At 33.2% G+C, this 25,888-nt stretch overlaps 1 protein-coding gene across 1 annotated transcript in view; it reads right to left on the reverse strand.

Moving 5' to 3' along the window:
- LOC149085369 (uncharacterized) overlaps positions 1–24,994 on the reverse strand; it is a 43,763-nt gene extending 18,769 nt beyond the window's left edge. The window contains exons 1-2 of the mRNA XM_089233352.1: positions 24,808–24,994; positions 16,659–16,727 (exon numbers count right to left, since the gene is read on the reverse strand). Coding sequence (XP_089089478.1) covers positions 16,659–16,727; positions 24,808–24,865 — 127 coding nt within the window. The 5' untranslated portion in view covers positions 24,866–24,994. The remainder of the gene's footprint in view (positions 1–16,658; positions 16,728–24,807) is intronic.
- Between the last annotated feature and the right edge of the window lie 894 nt (positions 24,995–25,888).

Consider the following 25,888-nt stretch of genomic DNA (forward strand, 5'->3'; position numbering starts at 1 on the left):
TGAACGGTTAAACCTAACGCCATCGCAGCGTATAAATCCAATCCATGGCCAAAAAACATAGTTTTCCTTGCTTGTTACAAAACTCCATACACCGAGATCATCCCTCGACTACGACATCTCATGGCTATTCGCCCGGAGGATGTCATTGCCAAAGTGATTACTTTCGGAAATCGAATTTAAAAGTTCCCATGTGGTTATGAAAAACCCTTCGAGGCAACTCGATATATTCCACCGCATTAATATTTCCGCAGATATAAATATACATCTCTTACGCTTAAAAGTAACTCGTATAATATTTGCGATAACGGCATTTCTTCGATGCACTCGGCATTTTTTTTTTCTGGTTTAAATATAAAATTTTCTTTTATAACAACGGTCAATCAGAATACGTTATTATTGAAAAATATCCTAGATAAGCAATCACTTCGATTTGATCGGCAACTGAAGTGAATATATGAAGGACAAACATAAATTTCTATTGAAAACACTTCAAAATATTATAGTCGCATATTGCAACCTTTTACTTAAAACTTGACCAAATTTTAGCTCTGTATAAGTATTACTTTGAAAGATAAAAAAATATTTTGTTTTGGATCTATCTGGTTTTGCAACCAAGCTATGGGATCAATCTATGGCTACGCGCATCTTGATCTATCTGTTTTTGAAACTGATTTCTTTACTTTTCTGGTTTTATAACCAACCGCTATTTTCATACCGCAAAATGAACAGCATCCAGCTGCTTTTGAATGTTATGACTTCGCCTATTGACAGATCTGTAGGAAAACTGAAAACTGAAGATAAATGTCATAATCTGAAAATCGAAAAAAATGGATCTATCCGGTTTGGAAATTACACGGCTCAATTGACGTCATTTGTAGCCTTGGTAGAAAAAAAAAAGTCAATAGTTGATTATTAAAAACTAAGGCTGGTCTGATCCAATCAATTGGATCGGTTCATCGATCAATTGTGAATCTCAGTTACAAATTTTAGTTCACTTAATCGACTCGATCAATCTGAATAAAATTCGATTAAAATTTTCATTAAAAGGTTGTAATTTAGCTTGATTTGTTTGACAAAATATCGATTAGATATCTCAAGTTAATATAGTAAAATAGTTATTCCTTTGTATAACATTTTGATAAGTGACCCTACTTGAAAATATCTGAATGAATAATTGAATCGAATTTTTTAGTATTGGTATATACAAGTCGATTCAACAAAAATTGGTGATACAGCAATTTCAGTTTCATATTAAGTTTAATGGACGTTCTAAAAGACAAGACCAAAACTTAATGTCTCCCATTGTAAACAGCATTTTTCGTATCCGGCAAGCATCACCCCAGTCTTTTCCCAGTACCATTTAGAAGCAATTTCTATGGAAACAAGCAATAGTATGACGATTTAAAGTACGCAGTTTTGAAATCAGTGATCATCCACAAATAACTGATTTTCTAAAACTCAGCACAAAAGATTATGGGAAAGAAGGTTACACCCTTTTAGAGGAGACATATACCTCCTCTAAGGTTACACCCCTCAAGTATCCCCAACATAGAAGGGGCAATTCCTATTCCCCATTTTCTCATACAAGGGAAAAAGTCGTCAAGCGAGTGCCAGCACTCCCAATGCTACCACAATATTGCACATGTAAACGGGATTTATGTGCCTCTTAACTCGACATCTAGCATTCAGCTGATGATCAGGGGTTATGTGAACTTTTATGGATCACTATACACGTTACTCAATGCTTATTGTGCAGGTGATCAAAGAAGATGCAAATGCAAGAAACGTCGACGAGATTATGAGAGACATTTTCACATTAGCGAAGCAAGTGAATGAAGAAGGGGGGAATGTGGAAATAGAAGAAAATTGAAGAATTAATATTAATAACAATTCAGAAATCGACAGAAGAGGGATAAATCAAGCTAACTGCTCCTGAAACCTTAGCGACACCCTATGAAGACGATTAAGAAGTGGAAGACACGTTTATTATGAGCAACATAGCGCAAGGACTTCGTAAGTTTAAATCGACAATAGATTGTTTCCATGACATAGACCCATCTTTGGTACGTTTTTCACCATGTAGAAAAATTGATAGAGGAAGCTTTGTTAACATGCTTTAACAAATTAACTGAATCGAAGAAGAAACGGCTAACAGATATTTTATAATATTCTTTCAGAAAACATCGCCGATAATCACTGGGCGCCGTCTTCTACTTCTGCCGCACAAAGCAGATAAAAACAAGGGATCGAAAAACAAAAGTTTGTTTTGTGTTATTCGCGGTGATCTCCTGGAACGTAACCCCCATGAATACCGAGGGACGACTGTAATTATGTACATTTTGAATATAGATAATCTTATCAGTCAGGGGCGTCGGAAGTGTTTCGAACCTGTGGGTGCCCGTTTTGAGATTCATGCAGGAAATTTCGATTTTTGAATCAATTCTGTGGGTGCTCGAACCCGTTCTACAAACTTCCGTGGGTGCTCGAGCACCCACAGCACCCCCGGCTCCGACGCCACTGTTATCAGTTAATGCCATTTATCAGCCACCTCGTTGGGCCTTTTGCCTGTTGTGGCGTTGTATTTGTATGATTTCTTGTAGAAAAATCTCACTATATATATATATAAAATACATGTATCTGCTATGATGTCGTATTTACCTTTGCTTTCTATTTTTGCCGCACATAGCTCAGTTTATCAATTTATTTAACACATCTCAAATTCTCTCTTTTATGTGATCATGCAAATGTTCAATATCATTGCATGTCGCCAACTAAGTCAACAGTACCTATCAATGGTTTCCCTGAGGGTCAAGAGCTTCAATACGGGAGTACTTGGAAATTTATAATAACTACGCTTTGTGCGTTACCTAAGAATTGCACATGCTTTTAAGTCAAACATATTAGAGATTAAACTTTGATCAAAGTTAAAACATTTATGTACAAATATTATTTCAACAATCCAAACAGGCCGAACAATAATCACACTTTACCGTACGTCTGGCAAATTTATCTCATTCTTAGAGCAAGAAATTCTCAAAAGCAATATTTTATAAATTTATAATGTTTCAAGTAGAAACTATGTTGTGAACAAATTTTTAGGCAATCTTAACTCACTTTTATTCCAGTTTTTCTTTCACGCTTACATTGGCGTAATCGTGGCTCTGAATTTTTGAGAGAACAGTTTAGCTGACATATACTAAATTCTATTGAAACAAACATTTTTGAGAAAAGTGGAAAGTTTAAAAATTTATTTCTCAAGTTTAGAATTTGTATCTTATTTGAATTATGTAGGAATATCGATTATAAGAGAGGGAGGGAAAAATGGATGCGTTTAATAGGATTTGGAAAAATACCCAATATTTTTCAGTAAACCTTTGAGAAGTGAGTATATTTTTAAAAATAAAACTATATAGTTTTTTTAAAGATGCAAATGATTATGTGGGGAGAAAAATCCTTATTTTTTTGCAACCAATTTCGCAGTTCACGTGATGTAAGTCTTTTTCACAACACTATCCATTATTGTATGGAAACGAATAGTAATATTAAAATGAAATTTATAGAGATGCGACGCATTTATTTAGCACCGATATAATTCCCAGATGAAATTCTACTGGAAGGAGAAAGATTTTGAACTATTTTATTTATATGACATCAATTTCGGTGTATTTCACTATTGAAGAAAAAAATATATAATCAAATTTTGTATTTTCTTGACAAAACAGAAGTAGAATTAGTTGGATGTGGCTAAAGACGAGTATGGGCACATCCTTTTACACTTTGCTAACTGGTCACGACTAAACTCGTGTTTTTTTTTTAAAATCAAAATAAAATGGAATAAGAGAAAACAAGTTTAACAGACGTATATTTAGACATATATATATTTTCTGAAATGAGTTAATTGAAATAGTTTAAAAATTAAAAAAAATGCAATCTTATAAAAACCTTTAAATAATTTTTTTTGTGACATCAATCAATTTATTTCCAAAATAATTACAGTACTAAATCTCGATAACTCCGGCCGAAAACGTCGAGTTATCATTAGCTCGACTTATCAGAAATTTCGATTTCAGAGTAAGAAAAAGATAGACTTATTGAAATAACAATTACTATTTGCGAATATCGTGTTAGTAAAACATGTCAAACTACTAGAGATGAAATTCGAAAAGATTAAGGAATTCTATTTTGTGAAAGATGTCCTTTTTTTTCCCACTTGCTAATACAAGGTCCTCAAAAGACGGATTATATTTGGAGATGATTTTTAGGAAGAAAACTCACCTCTTCTTCCGGGGACTCGAACCCCGTTCACTCGTTTGAAGAACTAGTGATCTATCTCTAAGTTATATTTAATTATTGAATGAAAATATTTGGAAATTAACTAGGCGTACATACTGTATTATAGAAACGGATGCATACATGATACTCGTATTAATGAAATGAATTATAAACAAAGTGTATACAAGATTATTTCTGTCAAAAAATGCAGTGATTTTTCACTGTCTCTCTCGCTCTTTCTCTCTCTTTAGTTCTTCTTTGCTGAGAAACTCATTCATATTTTGCAAGGAGACAAATGAATCCGCTAAATGAATCTGCTAAATTCCATTGCTAAATGTTGAATTCTATGTGAATTCTGTTGCCAAATGTTGAATTCTATGTGAATTCTGTTGCTAAATGTTGAATTCTATGTGAATTCTGTTGCTAAATGTTGAATTCTATGTGAATTCTGTTGCTAAATGTTGAATTCTATGTGAATTCTGTTGCTAAATGTTGAATTCTATGTGAATTCTGTTGCTAAATGCTAAATGCTAATGCTAAATGCTAAATGCTAATGCTAAATGCTAAATGCTAAATGCTAAATGCTAATGCTAAATGCTAATGCTAAATGCTAATGCTAAATGCTAAATTCTATTGCTAAATGCTAAATTCTATTGCTAAATGCTAAATTCTAAATTCTATTGCTAAATTCTAAATTCTATTGCTAAATGCTAAATTCTATTGCTAAATGCTAAATGCTAAATTCTAAATTCTATTGCTAAATTCTAAATTCTATTGCTAAATTCTAAATTCTATTGCTAAATTCTAAATTCTATTGCTAAATTCTAAATTCTATTGCTAAATTCTAAATTCTATTGCTAAATTCTAAATTCTATTGCTAAATTCTAAATTCTATTGCTAAATTCTAAATTCTATTGCTAAATTCTAAATTCTATTGCTAAATTCTAAATTCTATTGCTAAATTCTAAATTCTATTGCTAAATTCTAAATTCTATTGCTAAATTCTAAATTCTATTGCTAAATTCTAAATTCTATTGCTAAATTCTAAATTCTATTGCTAAATTCTAAATTCTATTGCTAAATTCTAAATTCTATTGCTAAATTCTAAATTCTATTGCTAAATTCTAAATTCTATCACTAAATGCTATTTTTTTACATTTATCTCATTCCCAAAAATTCGACTTGAAGAAAGAAAACTTCGAGTTTAGGGAAAATTTCAATACTAAAATACGGAAAAAAGTTGTGGGGCTGAGTGAAAACAAGACTTTCGAAATGACTTGGACTGAACGAAAACAGATTTTCGAGTTACCGCAGTTAGACTTATCACGAATTGATTGCATTTTGAATGTTTAATCAGTTTGTAACACTCGTACAGATTGAATCCATAATATCAGTTTCTTCTAACATTACACTTTATTGCAGAGAAGAATATTTTATAAAAGTGAATTATTTCTATTTTCATTTTTTTACTGTCGCATGAATAACTTCATCAAAGGTATAAATATATATATCAATTAATATCATTTCTATCATTTTAGCCATGGACGCACACACACTTTTAGCTTTCTCTTTTTATTTCAAATTAACCTAAATTACTTTCTGGTGACACGGGTCAGTTTCGCATAATATTTTCGGTCGCCAAAGTGTAAAGCATTTGATGGACTTTGCTCACTTCGTGATGGATGAAGCAGGGTCACTATGGAATACTAAAAAGCTACAGCATTTAAATATTCATCGAGCTAGCTCTGTCACTTGTACAGAACGAAAAGTTTCATTATTCTACTGGCGTAAAAACAAACCATTTCTCTCTCTTCCAACAGCAAAAAGCACTAAAATTATTACACAAGCTTTATATTTGGGGTATATTTGTGAAGACAAACTTTGGTTTCAGTTATTTATCACCAACAAGAATAATGAAAATAACTGCTAAATATATAAGCAATATGCAACAAAGAAATGTGGCACCAACTTTTTCATTAAACTACATCTGAATAAGTGCACATTCCCACCTGTGGCATTTCTGCACCGTGAGGCGATGTGGTACCCATTTTTCTGGCTTGTACTTTACGAATGCCCAAGTCCTTGGTGGGGATTTAGTGCTCACAGCTGGTGTAGACACATTGAATGAACTTCTTGGAATTATTTATATGTCCATCAACAATCATCTGATAGCAACAAGCAAAATGCATCCAAGTAGTGCTAATCTATTGCAACACGAGTGTGTCTACTACAAGCGTGTAGTTTGAAGCTGTTTTACAACCACCTTGAAACACTCGCAATTATTTAGCTACAATGCAATACATAAAACTGACTCCTCACAAGCTTTCAGCAATTCAATGTAAATTTTTAATGCATTTATTTCCTATTGGAACTCGAGCTTTATGAATATGCACTGATTCTGGCACATAAACATTATTTTAAGGTGATAAAAAAGTACACATCCCTTTCAAAGCATCTAATATACTAACATTGAGCAACCGAAACTTTAAAACGTTCATAGACGAATTCCAAAATCAGACTCGTCCGTAATTTCTCTCGGATACAATAGACAATAGAAATTCTACCGTGTTGCTAGTTTCAACTAAGCCATCCGTCAAACACTTATATTACAGATATGAAAAGTCACTGCTTCTCTACCTAGAAGGACATCGAAGATCTCCAGGGGTAATCATATTTTTCACTTTGCATATCTCTCGTGAAACGGGATATGTGAGTTTTGGTTGATCAACATTTACTGATTGAAAACTACACAGTAATAGCTGTTAACCGCGGCTTCGCTCGCGTGGATTTAGGAAGTTGAAAATTACTCGGCAATGATTCCTCCATAAAACATTTGAACTCACTCATGAGTCATTGGGGGTTGAACTTTTAGAAATCCCGTGTTAGTGGGTCTCTACATTATGAAACATAATACTGACCAAATTTCATATTTAGAGCTTATCGGTTGTGGCTAGGTCATGATTGCCCCATATAACCTTTGAACCACCTTATGACCTCAAAAGTCCCTCCTTAGTGAATCTTCGCATTATAAACAAAAACTACTGACTAAATTTCATATTTATAGCTTTAGCGATTTCGGTTCAGCGATGATTGCTCCATATAATGTTTGAACACCCCTTAGCTGAGTTATCCGGAAATATAATTTTCAAGAGTATTTTCACTCCTCTTTAAAATTTTAAGGGGTATTTTTGTAAAAAGACGGGTATTTTTTTTGTCAGTAGAAAATAACTCTATTAAATGCTAAAAAACCCTCAAATTTGAAGAAGTATTAACAATCTTCAATGAAATTTGAGGAGTAAAATTGAATTTCGATGCGTATTGGCAAACATTGTCCATTAGGGGTGGAATTTCGACAAACCCCTTTTCAGTGAGTCTTAACATCGTAAAATGAAAAACTACTGACCAAATTTCATACTTATAGCTGCATTTGTTTCGGCTCGGCGATGATGAATCAGTCAGTGAGGACATATTATTTTATATACAAGGTGCATAGGTAACAAACAGGGCGCATGGCATTTTATTGGCGAACCCTTGTTTTTAGAGACATACTTCCAATTATAAAAAAACCATTAAATGCGAGTCAACCGTTTTATCCGCATTTAATGATGTTTTTTCCTAGCTTTCCTTCGTTTTTCGAATTCGAGAATATCTCTGCGAATAAGCACTTAAAAACGTGGAACTTTTTTTGTTGGGATCAGACGAGACAGAGCAATGGCATTCTAATTGGGTTTTTAGGCATAAGGTTTCCATATAGAAAGTAAGTTTTTTTATTTTAATAATTATGCAGCCCCTTTGAACATGAATGGCATATCTGAGTACGACATATTAGTTGGATACTTTTTCTAACGGGAAGTATGCTTCTAGGATCAACGGTTCGCCAGTAAAGTATCATGCGTTCTGTTACCTATGTACCCTATATATAAATACACTGTGGAAAATTGTTAATTCGAAGCTCAAAGAGGACAACAAAAAAGTTCGAATTATCCAATCAATGTATATTGGCTCCGTGAAATGACTACAAATTGCAACTTGATCATCAATATTCATACATGATCAATAATTGTATGATCTTATATAAGTTCTGCTAGATTATTCCACCATTCTAGAATAAGACCATTACAGATGTTGAACAACACAATTCATATCAAGTGGTACACAATTTCGATTCATTCCGGTTGGACAATACTATAATAGGTAGCAAATTATCAAAAAAAATGGATTGTTTCATTCAATGGCTTACCGGAAATTACTGGCGAATTCTTCCAACTAGAAAAAGTATCCAAATAACGTGTAGACTTCGGATACGTCATTCATATTGTAAGGGGTTTTATAGTTATTATAATAAAAAATTAACTTTTTATACGGATACCCAGTCTTCAAAAGCCCAATCAGAAAGTTGTTGCAGTGTCTCCCTGAGGCGAACAAAAAAAATTTATGTTTCTAAGTGCAACATTCGCTGAGATATTTGAATTTAAAACTTGCAGAAAAGTTGAGAAAGAACAGCTTAAGCTAACAGACAACGCTTCTTTCCCTCGTTTATGCTGTTCTCTCCCAACCTTTCTCCGATTTTTGAATTCAAATATCTCCGTGAATATAACACTTGGAAATATGGATTTTTTTTGTTTGCCTAAAGAGAGAGAATGCAACAACTTTTTAATTGGGTTTTTGAGAACAGGGTGTCCATATAAAAAATTGATTTATCTATTTTAATAATTACAAAACCCCTTGCGATATGAATGGTGTATCTGAAGTCTACAAGTGATTTGAATTGTTTTTTTCTAGTTAGAAATATGTCTCTAGGATCAACGGTTCACCAGTGATTTGTGGCGAGAGAAGTTAGCAATGCACTTTGTATACGTACATCCTTCTTACTCATTCGCTATAATGTATAATTACGAATATAAATGGCAGAACAGGCAAACTGCCCAACTAAATGGCTGAAACAAGCCAAACTGAGCTGATTTTTAAGGCTTTAAAAGTAGAAACCGAGGAAGAGATAGAGAGAGCAGTTGAAAATATAAACTTTGTCAGGGATTTTGGAAATCAATTTGGGTCTTAAAACCATTTGAAATCAAGGCTTGGGCGGGGGGGGGGGGGACAGCTTCTATTTTTGAAGAATGGTTTTGTCAAAATTCAATACGTTGAATCGCACGTATTGAATGGTGACTTCTTGAAAAAGTTCGTCCAAAATGGTATGCTACAGTTTTTGATATTTATTGAAGATGCATATCTGGTTACTCACCACCACTGTAACTGATTTAAACAGTTTTGTAAATTTATGCCAATTCACTTTATGCCAATAAGCAAAAACTAATAACAAAATTACCTTGTTTGGACCAAAGTGTTATCAAGAATTGCATTATACATGATGTTTGTTTGTTCATTTTGGACTAATTAAAAAAATCTAATGATAACACTACTCAATAGAAAATTTTTTTCCTTGTTCCCAAAATTTTTTTAACGGCTTTAGAGTATATTGGGGTTGCTGATTTTAAAACTGGTGTTGGTTTTGCCAAATTAACTCTAGTTTTCGAGAGATAATGCATACTCCCAACATTTCAGTATAGTCTGCAGCCACTAATTTTGCGTCAGGTTTGCACTTTCAAAATTTCTTATTTATTTTCCTTTTTATCCAATATACTATTACATTTATATAATGGTCAGACATCAGTGGTCTTTATTTATTGCTATTAAGTTTATTATTAGTTTGCATTTCGCACACTTTGAATGCGATTTGTATGCTGCTTATGTAGTACCGATGAAATTTAACTTTCACTTTATCTCAAAAACTAGAACCAATCTGACAAAACCAATGCCAGATTTGGAATCACTTAAAAATCTTTGTGAACAAAATCAGTGTTGACCAGTGTAAACTTTTATTACATGTAGCAAAACCTGCTGTTTTTTCTTAAATTTTTTCGAAAACGCTGGTGTTTCTCGGAAATATTGGTTTAAATCAACTTAACGCATTTGTATGCAAAATTGCACGGACTTATGCACTTATTGTCGGTCTCACCTATCGCCTAACACTTCGGGGTATATATATATATATATACCCCGAAGTATAATAAATAAATAATATATATATATATATATATATATATATATATATATATATATTATTTATTTATTCAACATTGCTTAGCCGAGGCCTATACAAGAGGATGCGGTGGTTTCATATTACAAAAATGAAGATTGATGTTACAAGAAAATTCGGAAACCGTAGTACAATCTACAATATTTGGTGGGAGGTTGTTCCAGTCGGTAATTGCTTGTGGGAAGAAACTAAATTTATGACAATCTGAAAAAGCAAAGATGGGTTGCAATTTTTGGGGATGGTTAAGTCTAACAAGAAACATGTTAGGATTTAATTAGAATGTTGAAAGTTTCGATATTAAAAAACCCAAGAGAAGTTAAACGAGAGATAAGTCTAACGGCCGTATTCACCGACAGAGTTTAAACTACAATCGCAAGTTATCGGATTAGCGATCGACACGGATTGGTTAAAATCCTCAATTTAACCAATCCGTTTTGATCTTCAATTCTTTCACCTGCGATTGTAGTTTAAACTGTGTTGGCGAATACGGCCGTAAGAGAGGGCACTTGAGGGGTCCTGTTGTTGAATGTGTGTACAGTAATACACACATTCAACAACAGGAAAATTTTCACTGATGGTTACATGCTTTCCAATGTGTGTAGCTGCCTTAGTCTGTTGAAGTTTATAACCAACGCTAATTAGATTCTGGAATTAATCAACAAGGGAGAATTAATAGGACAACAATTTTGTCAAGTTAAATTATGGCGTCAACTTCCTCGTTTTCTAACTCATTAAGTAACGAAAAGAGAATCAATGTTGAATCGATGTCACGACGTTGACTTAATCGTTCATCAAGCTCATTGAGTGACAAAAGGAAAAAAAGGCACTGCATCTCAGTTTGCATAACTTACAAATAATTGTGCGAGCATTCTTTTACCATTAAAGCACCTTAATGTCGTGCTTGTACATGCATACGATGGCTTGTGACTCTTCTTCCACGTACAACGTTGATATTGCGAAAATATACGTTGGTAAGGGCGAGATTACTTTGTTGTAATTATTCGCAGACGCGTAAGACGGCAAAAATGTCATGACTTCCGTCTGGCGTTTGTATTTTGGTTCAAAAGAATGCTCGTGATTACGCAACTTTGTTTTTTAATATTCGACTTCGCATTAACGCTTCTTATAATCCTCAAAATACTGGAGAGAGCCCCCATCTGAAACGTAATCTTCTTATCTTAAGCTTTTGGCAGGAGTAATTTCTGGCGGGCCCGAAAAGGGCAACTTCCTGCTCAGCTTACGGCAATCAAATTAAAGCCTTCTCCGAAAGTTATTTCGCACAAAGAGAGAGAGAGAGAGAGAGAAAATGCTCTTTTCACTGAAACTGTATTTCGAGCATTAAATCGAAAAATCTCCACACTTTTACGACATATTTCAAGAGATACATCTAAGTCTGCATATTTTCTAGAAAGCCATCAAGATCAGTAAACAATAAACACATTTAGTACAGTATATATAAAATCCAAACATTTTACCTTAAAGACTTTTGTTTTTGGATAGAAACACATATATATATGTAAAAAAAAATCGATATTTTAATAAAGATTCATGGCCCTACGTATTGCATAGGGAGATATTTTTGTGACTCAAATAAAATAAAACGTAGATTCGAAATTTCATTGTATTATTTTGATTCATCTTTTGTATTCTACTTCAAGGATTATCATTGTTATACAATAAAAGTGTAACGCTATATGCTCAAGAAATCTCAGGTTCGTTGCCACGCAGAAGCAAAATAGGTAGATCAGAAAAAATATTACCAAGAAATAGGAGTTTTAGACAGTTTTATTTTACATAGAGGCTCTCATCAAAAAAAAAAACGAATTGTAAAGAAAAAGAAATTTAAAATCTCTCATAAAAAAACCGTATTGTTTTAAATAATCTTATACAAAAGTCACACGCTTTGCAACTGTTTCCACATCGCAATGTATTAAGGAGCAAAATAAAAAATTTTCGACTGCGTTCCAATTTCGGAAAAAAGCTGAAAAGATTCAACAGCTGATGTTCCTCGACAGAGATTTTTATATTTTACTATCTCTTTTTTTTCTAGCTAAAACTTCATCTATCTATCTGTATACATACATATACATTCGCATATATATATTCTTTATTTTATTATTATTATTCTTTTGGTTTTGCTTATTTATTTATTGTTTCTTTGACCCCTCCTGTCCCGTTTTTTTGCTCAAAGTAAAACACTAGAGCAACGGAAGGGAAAAAGAATGTACACTCTGATTGGACAGCAGAAATAATCCAATTGAAACGTCAAGAAAATTTTATTCTGTAAAGATATTTGTTCCCAATTTTCTGTCATTTCCAGCTATCATTTTGGGTCTTCATTTTTATTTTATAGTTTTATTGTAGCAATGTATGGCTTTTATATTTTACTCGCATCAATTTTTTTCCTACTTCTCTTAACCTGAACGTTGTATTTAAAAAGAGCTTTTTATTCTGATTATTTTGTATTTTATCTGCACTTCTATTTTTAGTATCCCTGGCAAAAGATGCAGTTTGTTCTGGTGAATGGCAAAATATTTTGTATATGTGAAATGATGACTTTATCTCTGTGTCTTAGTCATTGCGTAAAAATTTCTTAAATTACTATCCGATAACAAAAAACCAAAAATGGTTCAGACTCATAGTGAAAACTTATGAAGATGGTAATTATTGGTATGTCACGCTAGAAGCTAAGCACCTGATTTTTTACCATTGAAGAAATAGAAAAGATCAGAAAAATATACTTGGTTCTCGATGTGATAGGCAATCAAAAATATATACTGATTACCGATGACCTTACAATATTACAATCTTTACAAATACTTTACTTATACATACTCGAAAATCAAAATATTTTAATGATGAATCACAACTGCATATTCATGAAAAAAAGACATCGAAACTAATTTTAAACGTTTATCTTGAAGAAGAAAAGATAAACATTTAAATTATCATCTATAATTAAACTTATTATATCAATCAATTGCATACCCAACATACGCAAAATTAAAAAATAATAATATGCAAAAGTTTATCAAAAAACAGAAAAATCGAAAAATAATTGATACTTGAAAAGTAACGCACACACGCATTCAAAATACAAAATATAATTTCCCTAAATACAAATACAAATACCAAGGCCACAACAGGCAAAATGCCCCGAGGTGCTGAAAAAAAAGATGCCCATAAAAAATATGTCAAATACCACCAAATACAGCAACCCGATATAAAAGCATATATCACGTAAGTAAAAACTGATATAAATAGTACTATGAAATACACTGCCCATTGTATCTGAAGTAAATCTGAAAGTGAACGCACATTCTAAAAGAACATAGAACTTACCTGATATAGATATCTAATGTATAAACGCACGTATTGTACAGGAACAATAACTCATTTAATATACAGTATTTCCTTACCTTTATGGTTTATATATTGAACATTACACTTTCAATTCACTTGATGAAGCTCGTGAATTTAATTTCAAATTCTAGACTACTCGGATTTTTAACAATTGGAACTTAATTTGCTCTATTAAACTCTTTACTTACCTTAGACTATCAAAGGCTTTACTTCAAAACCACTTGAATGTTTTAAATGGTTCAAACAAATTCAAAAATTTAATGTGAAGAAAATAATTTTGTACTAGATAGTTAAAAAAATGGCAAGAAATGATTTAATTACTAGATATTTTAGGCAGTAAAAGTAATTTTGTCAGACTGAAACTCAAAAAATTTTGAAACCCATTAGCATAAAACATAACTGTTATTATATTTTATTAAAAATCATCTTTTCGGTGGAACAATAATAGTTTACCATGAGAAAAACATGCATAATCGATTTTGTTTTTCCATGCTATTTTATAATATTAATATTTCGCCTGAAAATTAGCCGCTATTCTTGAGAAAAAATGCATATGAGAGTTTATTGGGAAAGCCTATATCGTTTGTTGAAGTCAAATATTAGTTCTTGAAGATGATGAAAAGATTAATTCTTTTCTATCTTCTATCCACATGTTACCGCATTGCCAATGAATGAGTTCCAGAGATTATAAAAAAAAAGTTCAACACAAATCTGGTAAAGCATATTGAAGAATCTATTGGATGATTCCTTTGATGGTCTTCTCTTCTTATCAGGCAGAGCTTACCAAGTTTTGCAGCTCGCCTTGCCTTTCATTTGTAGCTTTTAGAGCTCCGTTCCCTTAATCCTCAAGGTCTTACTTTTTTATATATATATTTTATGAATGAAGCTTTTTCTCCTTTTTTACAGATTTTACCGAAAAATCTTTAACACAGCTGCTCCCCCAATTTTCTATAAAGTACCATATACACGTCAGTTTTCCCCCCAAAGAAGCATCGCGGCAATACTTCAAAAATTCATCACAGGTATACTCAGTTTTACGCAGCCTTTTGTTCACAATTGTGCATCGTGTTATTTTTAATGGAATTTGGTTCGTTTATTTCGTGCAAATAAAAAGACAAATGATACAAATGAGGAAAAATGTTTATAAAGATGAAATTACACTGTAATTTAATTTGTGAGAATAAATAAACGCACAACCTTTGAACAGATTTAGAATTCGCTTGAGCGATATGTACGTTGTTAAAGGCATGCGCCCCCCCCCCCATAAGGAAGACTGACTGTCCCTAATCCTATATAGGGCCCGGGTTTTTAATCTCGTTAATTTTTTCTTTAAATATTCCACATACAAAGTCGCCTACAAAATTTTGATACTAGTATTACGAATGGATACTGATTCAAATCATGGTAAGTTCCTGAAAGTTTTTGGTAAGGCTGCCCAGATGAAATCGAATATGCGACAATGGGCAGCAATGGAAGACAATGATCATCACAGAGATTGTCGCAGGGGTAACAAATGAAAACAAATTTTTCAAGCGATAATGATGAAAGTGAGTGTAAAAATCAAAAATAGCAATCATATCCACACAGATATTCACTCAACGTTGAATATTGTAAAAAAGTTCATCACAGCATCCGAGTTCATTTGAATGTTATGAGACAATTAAAAAAAAAGGTGGTTTGAATTATTAGGCCTGCAGAAAAGCAATCTTGTATAACAGATTTCTTCAAATAGTGTGAACATAAGTTCAATAAATGTCTGTTTCTTAATTTTTTTATTGAATCAAATGCAATCATTTTGAAATTAATTATTAATTATAAGTAAAATTGAGATGTATTGATGAATTCTGGTCCAAACTTTTTTATTCGTAAAACACAATAGCAAATCTCAATTCATGTTTACTTGTTACACCAGATTTACTCGCTTTCAACTACGCTCTTATAGAGTCACCCTTATTCAGTCCACGGAGGAAACGTTATATCGAGGTCTGACTGCACTTACGGTATGGCATATTCAAATCTCAAAAAAAATCACACTATGTTAAAACAGTTTTCTTTGCAATTACATTATATTTGCGGAAAAGCCATTTGAACGCAATTGAAAGACAAACAACAAATTATGTATAACGCAGTATCCACACCGACTGGTACATCTTCTAAAAATATTATTATTTCTTCAACACTATCTCATCTCTCAGTGGTTTGTTATCGGTAAACCCCATTCGATAACAAACATAAACCTATTTAATAGCTATAGAAAACATTTGGTTTGTAGCTATAGTTTTTAATTAATGATTCTTTTTATTGGACGTAATGAGAGGCATATGTTCCTGTTTTTCCTATATTGCATGAAAAACTATTTGAATAGTAAAAAAACATACAGCACTTGTATGCCATAACATTCATTTCAGGCTCACGCTTGATGTTTCTCCATTTACACATAAATACTACGTTTGTTAATAACGCGTCATCTACTTCACCATCATCTAAATCCTGATGAAATTTATTCACCACTTATTCCATGGCCATCCATTTGACCCACGCCATGCATTATCGAATAAATTCAATTGCAATTTACTTAAAATACGTATTACAGTCGAAAGACGAAGTCTGTCAAAATTTGATTTCACTAGAAGACTCCATGGGAGCAATAAAGCATTCCCGCTGAATCTCCCTAGAGCTAATGTAGCTTAATTTAGAATTGATTAACATCCATCAACTCCCAAATCGACGGAAAGCCATTGATTATTTCTATTATTTTTTGACTGTACATGATATGTAGGGATATTCAGTATAAGAAACAAGTAGTAGAACAATAAACGAATTGAACAACTTTAACAAATATTATAGAATTAACTTGAGAAATATAAACAAATCAACAACTCTTATCACAAAATTAAAAGCAATGTATCAGTAACACCAATTTTACCTTCTTCATCAGGAGAACCAGTTGTATGTCCATTTTCCCGAACATCCTCTTTCTTGTTACCGTAGATACCTGTTTTAGAAAGGACATCATATATAATTTCACTAAAATTAACTGCACACATTGAGTGTAAAAATCAATAGTTACTAAGTGCATATTTATAAAATTAACTAAAATTGATGTTTAGAACTATTAAAAGTTTATATTTAAGTAAGGTTATAACAACGACCGAAAAATGAATGTTTGGATGAAAATAGAATGTTTGATGGTTTCAACCTATTATTTTATGTATAGCATAAATGCCAGGATTGTTTCCGTCTTATCTTTAAGAGCCAGCGTCTCGACGACATTTTCATGAAACAAAAATAAAAGCCCTTTTATCTTCTAATGTGACCTCTTGTATATTTTCCCGTCTATTTCATCTTTCACGAAGTATTTCGACCAAAACAAGAGAAATACTCTTAGACATTCCATACTATGAGAATCACGTTTGAGCTGTCAGTGTTTCTAATAGAAAACAATGAATTCTGACAGAAAATCTTTGCTTGATGCGAATCCAACCTTTTCTTTTTTGTTTTTCTTTTCATTTGCCTGCCAATCAAGAGATATTTTCTCGAGACCCTTCCTTACAAATCCTTCTATTCCTTAAACTTCTGTTCCGGTTCTATAACATTATTTTTCCAGTCATGCTTTTTAGACATTACCAATGAATACCATACTTAGCCTTTATCAAATCAGATGGAAAAAACATCAATCAATTACGTATAACTTTCATGATTTTTTTTACTCGAACAATAAACAATTGTCTCATCAAGTATGAATCAATCTGTTTTTGCGTACCGTATATTTAACTAGAAAATATAAATGAAAATAATTAATGTATTTTCCATTGTTTTCTATCTTTTCAACCATTTCGTTATACAGGGTGTTCTGTAAGTCCTAATTCGATCTTTATCTCATTAACCGTTCCGTCGTATGGAGGTGTGATTCTAACAATAAAATGCTTTCAAAATGTTATGCTCCGAAATCAATCTGCACCTGTTTCGATAGTGAAAAACTGTGTGTCATAAAATAAAAAAAATCTAAATTCTTATAGGTCACCTTGTTCCCTAACATCCAATCAGAAAGTTGTTGCCCTGTCTCTCCTGAGGTCGACAAAGAAATTTCACGTTTCTAAGTGTAATGTTCGCTGGGATATTTGAATTTAAAAAGTAGGAGGAAAGTTGGGAAAGAACAGTATAAACTAATGAACAAGCACATTATGCTGTCTTTTTCCTTTTTTGAATTCAAATATCTCAGCGAATATTGCACTTACAAACATGGATTTTTTTTGTTTGCCTCAGGAGAGACAGGGAAACAATTTTCTAATTGAAAGTTAGAGGACAAGAAGGCTGCATGAAAATTTAGATTTTTTATTTTATGACACACACACACTGTTTACCTACGACGAACGGTTGACGAGATTAAGGCCGAATTAGGGCTTACAGGGCGCCTGTATAATATTCATTATTTATCTTGTTCGTTTTCTAGTATTTTTTCTAAATTGCCATTTTATTATATACTAGAGCAGTGTTTCTCAACTGTGGCCATATGGGCCCCTTGCGGTACTGGGACACTCTAGGGCGGCCATAGAGAGCGGTGAAAACAAATTTGATGGGAAGAAATAAAGCTTTTGAGTGAAATCTTTCGGGAATATTGTGACTACTTTTAGAATCTAGCACAACTTCCCATAAAACCAGGCTCATGTCAACACATAGGTCCGTCCAGGCTTGGTACGGGGCCTACAAGTTGAGATTTGGTACTGTACTTTGGTGAGTATGTAAGCTGTTGCTTCCAGCTTAACAGGGGAGCATCACTTTGTCCGAATGCCCATGATGTTGAGGCGGTCAACATAGAACTTTCCCTCACTGAAGTTTGAGCCACGCTTGCTTAGATCGACTTATAAAATTTTTGTTCACTATAAGTTTGCTCAAAGAAATTCAATAACTATAAAGTGTCTCGCTCTTGTATGAGGGTTGGGTGGGGGCCCGAATAAAACAGTGGGCGACACGAGAAGAAAATATGGTTCAAAGCAGGACCATGAGCATAAAAGGTTAAAAAGCACCATGTATAATTTTGAGTAATGTACATTCGAAAATTTTTTGGAAGATATTAGTCGTTTTTGAAGCATAGGAATTTCATAATTATCTGAATTTGAGATATACACCCAGTGGCCAAAAAATTAGGAACACCTTACTACTCACCACTAATATCGTGTGGGACCTCCTTTGGCTTTGATGACAGAAGATATTCTTCCAGGCACGGACTCTAAAAGTTACTGAAACCCGTTGAGGAGGGATATTAGCCCATGTTAACGAAATGGCAGCTCTTAATTCCCTCAGATTAGAAAAGGGGGTGTTTCGGAGCTTTTAACAGACCTTTCAACCTCGTCCCTCAAATGCTCAATTGGGTTGAAATCGGGTGCCTGAGGGGGCCGAATGAATGAATGAACGCCAGGGTCTCTGCCACCGATGCCTGAGGGGGCCATTGAAGCAATTGAAACTTTGAATTATTTCCCTCAAATCAATCTGAGATAATTCCAGCGCAGTATGTGCATTGTCCTGTTGGAAATAGCCATCATCATTAGGAAACATTATGACCATAAATGGGTATACGTGGTCAGCAACGATGTGAAGGTAGACGATGTTTCCAAGGGACAAAGAGTATACCAGGAAAATGCGCCTCAATTAAAACCAATTCGTTTTAAGATCCGTCCTGTAGAGCATACGAATATGCTTTACGATGATCTTGAGTTGCATTGCACTGCAATTTGTCCTGTTGTAGCTCTTCTGTTGCTGCACACAATGCGTGTCAGTCGCCTGGCACCTCTTTCGTTCACAAGCGATTTGCTCCCACTATTCCGCTAGAAGTTTTCTGGCTTAGCTGCCATTCTTTGAAGACTCAAGACATTGTTGCACGCAAAAAGCCACGAAGATTAGCGGCTTCGGAGATACTGGAACAGCTCCTTCTGGCGCTCACAATAATGCTGCGTTCAGTCACTCAAATCTCTTTTTTCCCTATGAACGGGCAAATTGCAACATTAAATGGTGCTTCCGACAAGAAGGAAGCTTTTTATCAGCAAATCTGGTTTATTACGTCAGTGCACGTGCTGCACTGACGCATGGAGTCGAAATTTGAGTGAGGGGTGTTCCTAATTTTTCGGCCGCTGAGTGTATATGCCATTATATTTTAATTGAAGGAAATCGGTTATATTTCTTTTCATATCCTATAGTAATTTAATCGTTACAAAATTTTCACTTCAGTATACAAAATTCGATTATCTTAACACTGAATTGATTAAAACTTTGTTTACAGAACTAAATTAACAAACCTTTGTAGTGCGTGTGTGTGTGTGTCTCTCAGCATTTCCAACTCTAAGATCCATAGCAAAGTTTTATTTTAAAACTTATGCATTTTTATACACTAAATACTGCTACATAAGTATTTTTTGAACTGCAAAATTTCTTTCACGGAATCACTTTGGCAGCAAAAAACGCTATTTTTTTTCCTCCTAAAAAGTTCTTAATGACGAATAGGTTAATAGAGGTTTGGAAACACACAGTATTTTTAGAAAAAAGGTCTTATATATAATAAAATAACCTTTATCCATCTTTATGAACAAGCACATGAGGCACACATAAAATAGGAACTACTAAAATTCATTGGAACTCAAGAAAAACAAAACTTTTATACATTTTTTTACATTTTTTTTTACAATTTTTATACATTTTTAGAAATTTCGTGCGCGATTGATCTCTAAAACATCCGAAAAAACCTCATGCACGCACATTTATTTCGAACATATTTGAAATATCCATAAACTCAATTACAGTTTTGTGAAATGTGAAATATGTTGTGTGATGTTCTACATAAACGCAAAACCATTGTTATGTACTTATGAAAATTATTTTGATCTTTTTTGTCAGGGTGGAAATTATAAATATATTTGTATGTGTTTTAATTAATATATAATTTATTATTCATATTGATTATATTAATTATCCAACAAACAGCATAGTCAGAATATGAAATCCTAATAAAAGTTCCCTAAATTCAAGCAACAAGTTGAATCATGTCAACTTTAGCTCAAAAGCTCTACAGATTTCTTGTATCAAGCAAAATAACTGAACGTGAAATTTGAATTTTCATTTCCTGGACCTACATGAAACTATGTAATTGGATCACGGTTAAGTAAATTTGCCAATTTGTGTAATATGTGAGTTTAATAAATGTTTATTTAAGAATAAAATAATAGACAATTTTATATACAGGGTGAAAACTTGCGAGTCTGTTTCGTAAACCGTTAGTTATAGAAAAAAGATATACTTTCAATTAAAAAAAAGCATGGATAACATGCCCGTCGTAGATGTATCATTTATTTAAATAAAGGCTGTATATGTACTGAGATACACAATTTAATTATTTATACGGTTCCCCATCCTCTAACTTCCAACAAAAAAGTTGTTGCCATGTCTTTCCTGAGCCCAACAAAAAAAATGTTTTCGAGTGCAATATTCGCCGAGATATTTGAATTCAAAAATCGCTGAAAATGAGGAGGAAAGAACAGCATATGAAGCGTAGAATGAGTTTGTCCGTTAGTTTTTGCGGTTCTTTCCTTAATTTTCAGAGATTTTGAATTAAAATATCTGAGCGAATATTTCACTTAGAAACATGGATTTTTTTTGTTGGCATCAGGAAAAACAGGGTAATAACTTTCTAATTGGGTGTTCGGGCACACGGAAACTGTATAAAAAGTTAATGTTCTTTAATTTAATGACTATATAACCCCTTGAAACATGAGCGACATATCTGAGCACTACACGTTATTTGGAATGATAATTTTTTCTAACAAGAGGTATATTTCTAGAATGAACAGTTCACACCAGTAAAATACCATACCCCCCTGTTCGCTATGCATGTACAATTATGATACGGTGATAAATATCCGGTGTTATGTATAAGGATGTTACGCCCGTTAAAAATTATACATAATCACCGACGATTTCGGTCAGTTTTATAAATTTTGTTCGTAAATATACAAATTTATCACATTTTTATCGGTAATTTTCTTAAGATTTTCTTTCTCGTTTTGAAGTTTGTTGATCGTTTACGTTTGCTATGAATGTAAGTTATTTATTTCACATACGTTTTTGCACTCAAATGTTGTTGTGCGAAATATCTATTTATCGTATTGATAAATATGTGATAAATCGCCAATGAATTACTCGGATTTTTTAGACATTACGCATGAACTTCAGTCTAGGATAGATTCAATCGGTAATGTTGGCTATATTTGCACAAGTTGATAAGTGTAAAGAAAGCCAACATTACAAGATTGATAATAATTTTTATTCTTTTATCTTCTTCACACTTATTTTAATTCAATTTTTATGGTAGGATAATGTGCACGTATCACGTACGAGCAAAACCGGTATATGGTTAAATGAAGTTTGAAATTTGACATTTTCCATATTTATCGAACTTACTTCATAATATTAACACATAAAATCGAAATTGATAGTGATAAATGTCGTGAAATTTATCAAACTCACCGAGACGATTGAGAATTCTGTTTAATCACTGTTTCATGCTACGGTAAACGTGATAAATCCAGTTAATTACGCGTAATTACCGACCATTTTGGTAAATTTGATAAACTTTGGGAATGTATTATATTTACTGGTGGTTGTGTACAATTTTAAGCTTGTATTGTTAAATATGATTAATCATCAATGAATTACTCAAATTTACCGTACATTTTGCTCAAATTTCAATCCAGGGTGATAGATTCAATCGGTGATGTTGATTAATTTTAAATGTTGACAATTACAGTATGAAGACAGTTAACGTTAAACTAGACAATAATTTATACGTTCTTATCCTTATAACACTTATTTTAATTTAATTTAATTTTTATGGCAAAATATGTGTAGTGCACCCATCACGAACGGGAGAAACTGATAAGTGGTTGAATTTAATTGATATAACCGCATTATTTCTTTCATATTTATCATACTTACCAACTTCAATTGGGAGTTATGCATAATCACCGCACCGGTAAAAGTGATAATTGTATAAAAATATCAAACTTATCGAGACGATTTGTAATTATGCATAATTACTATGTTCAAATTAAAATATGCACTGTAATCACATATAGCTATACATAAATACTTCATACTTATAAAACAATAATATATATACGGGGTGATTATAAAAAAACTATCCCGACATATGGGCCCCTAACTATCATACCATTCACAGAAACTGAATGAAATTTTGGCATAAGGTATTTTGAGGTATGCGCTCAAGAATGATATGAAAAACAACAGTGTCACTCTAACAGTTACGGTTACAGTGAGAAAATTTCGAAAATATCAAATGGCAACACCAAGTTTTTTGTATTGGAATGCGATCTCCATACTGAAAAACACTAAATAGCGTTGGAATGTAGCACGAAAATCCCCGGAGCTAGGCAAGGAAAAAGTAAAAAGGACTTTGCCGTGCACCAGAGCATTAATGTTCGTTTCATTCGTCACACCGTTTCTTCGGCTGAGATCCCAGCCTGATTAGTCCTCCACAAGGTCATGTGGAAAATTTGTGAAACACAATAAAATGCTTTATTTTTGCTGCTGCTTCTCTGTCCTTATTGGTTGTCCTCACTTTTAGCCTATCTACCGCCGGTGATTTTCATGCTACAGTTGCCGTTCGAACGCTATTTAGGGTTTTTCACAATGAAGATCACATTCCAATACAAAAAACTTGGTGTTGTCATTTGATATTTTCGAAATTTTCTCACTGTAACCGTAACTGTTAGAGTGACACTGTTGTTTTCCATATCATTTTTGAGCGCATACATCAAAATACTTTATGCCAAAATTTCATTCAGTTTCTGTGAATGGTATGATAGTTAGGGGCCCATATGTCGGGATAGTTTTTTTATAATCACCCTGTATATATGATACGGTAAAAGTGATAAGTCTGGTGATTTATCGCTTTTACCGTATATATAATTGCCTGTTGAAAACTATGCATATTCACCTACGATTTCAGTCAGTTTGATAAATTTTGTTCGTAAATATATACCGTATATATATATATATGCATAGCAAACAGAGGGTATGGCATTTTACTGACGAACCGTAAATAACGTGTAGTACTCATGTGCAAGATTCATGTTGTAAAGAGGTTGTATAGTTATCAAAATAAAAAACTCAACTTTTATTACAGTCCCAGTGTGCTTCAAAACCCAATTAGTTGTTGCACTGTCTCCCCTTATGCCAACGAAAAAAATTCCACGTTTCTAAGTGCAATATTCGCCGAAATATTCGAATTCGAAAAACGGAGGAAGGTTGAGAAAAACAACTCTAAATGCAGAAAATCCGTTTTACCAGTATTTTTAACGCTGTTTTTTTCCAACTTGCCTCCATTTTTCGAATTCGAACATCTCAGTGAATATTGCACTCAGGAACATGGATTTTTTTTTGGTATTAGAAGAGACATGGCAAAAACTTTCTAATTGGGTTTGTGAGCACACGGGGACTGTATAAAAAGTTAAACTTTTTCATTTTAATAACTATACAATATCTCTTGAAACTTGAATGACATATCTGAGTACTACACGTTGTTTGGAAACTATTTATAACTGGAAGTATACCTCTAGGATCAACGGTTCGCCAGTAAAATGTCATACTTTATGTTTGCGCTATGTGTGTGTGTGTGTGTGTGTGCATTCATTCCAGCTCGTACCCAGATTTTCGCTCTCGTTTTGAAGTTTGTTGATCGTTTATGTATGCAATTATGGATAATTACCCATTTATCACATTTACCGTAACGCACATACACACAAACACATATATATATGAGGCTATAAACATATATAATTATGAAAGTGTTAAAAATAACATTTGTTGTCATCGCCGAAAATAAAAATCAGTACATCAAGAAACTCGAATGAATAATGTTGAAAAGACTTCAAAATGAAAATCCTTGAGTAACATCAATTCCACGAAATAAAATGCAAATCATATGTTTTGTTTTACAGTTATTCACGGAGGTTATATGGTTTGCTTGGTTGATGTATAAAAGGATCGGAAAAAAAGTTAACGCCTACCTGTTGCGGCTAGTAAAAGCAGAATGACGCACAGCTGGCAAACTTTTCCGGTCATCATGTTTAGTATCGGTAGCTTCTGGTAAGTAAACAACACAAGCAGTCGAAGAAGGACGAAGCTAGCTAGTCTCACACACGTTAGTAATGTTGGTCGCAAAATAAGTGTCTGTCTCACTCCCGACTTTTGTTTGAAATCTTAAAGGCTTTGGCACGTGCTGCAAGCAGCGCCCCGCCACGTATCCAAGCAACCAATCGCATAGCCGCTTCTAGTACTAAACACAATCTCTGAAAAAATTCTTTTAGAACAGAATACAGAGATCGAGAATTCTTTTCCTCCTACATCTCTTTGTGTGTGAGTATTCTATCTCATTTTTGCAATGCCGAACTCTTGCTATGCTTCTTTAATCTCCCTTTTGCGCCTTCTTTTCTCTTATTTTATACGTGGACACGCGCGCACCAAGCAACTACTTTTCGCCATCTCTTCGACCTCTCTCTCTCTCTCTCTCCCTCATTTTAAAGCTCTTTATTCTCTCTCTCTCTCTCCTTCTCTTTCTCAACTCTTACTTGTATTTTTTAAGACTAAGTTTTTGATCTTCAACAATTTCCAGATCTTTTTTCTATTTTTTTTTTTTCGTTTTCGCTTCGATTCCAGATTTTCCAGTGACTGGAGAAACGTCAGGCCATTTCCTAGAATTATTATCTTATGTGTTCAATAATTTTTTTTTTCTTCAGCATTTCGCAAACTTTCATGCCTTAGGCTGGTAAATACTCTATAACGTATATGTATAAATGTAGTTATTTATACTGGAAATATTTAGTCTTCGTTTCTTTCGGCCTTCCATTATCATCTTATAGTCATATCAAGATGTCTCAGACCTTTTAACACGGTGAAAGATATGATCCAGTAGAAATATCATTAAAAATACTAATTAACCATTGATTTATTTCAAATTTTTTACACATATTTTTGATTTTATATGCTGTCCTATACCAGTATGAAGTTTTACATCTCTAATACTTAAAAGCTTTTGAGAATTTTCACAAAAATGCACGAAAACAGCTTGCACGCATGATAACATAGCAC

Source organism: Pholcus phalangioides, unplaced genomic scaffold (genome assembly GCF_987345545.1).
Source record: "Pholcus phalangioides strain wild (caught in Gottingen) unplaced genomic scaffold, Ppha-v1.0 ptg000007l_1, whole genome shotgun sequence".
Classification (NCBI taxonomy): Eukaryota; Metazoa; Arthropoda; class Arachnida; order Araneae; family Pholcidae; genus Pholcus; species Pholcus phalangioides.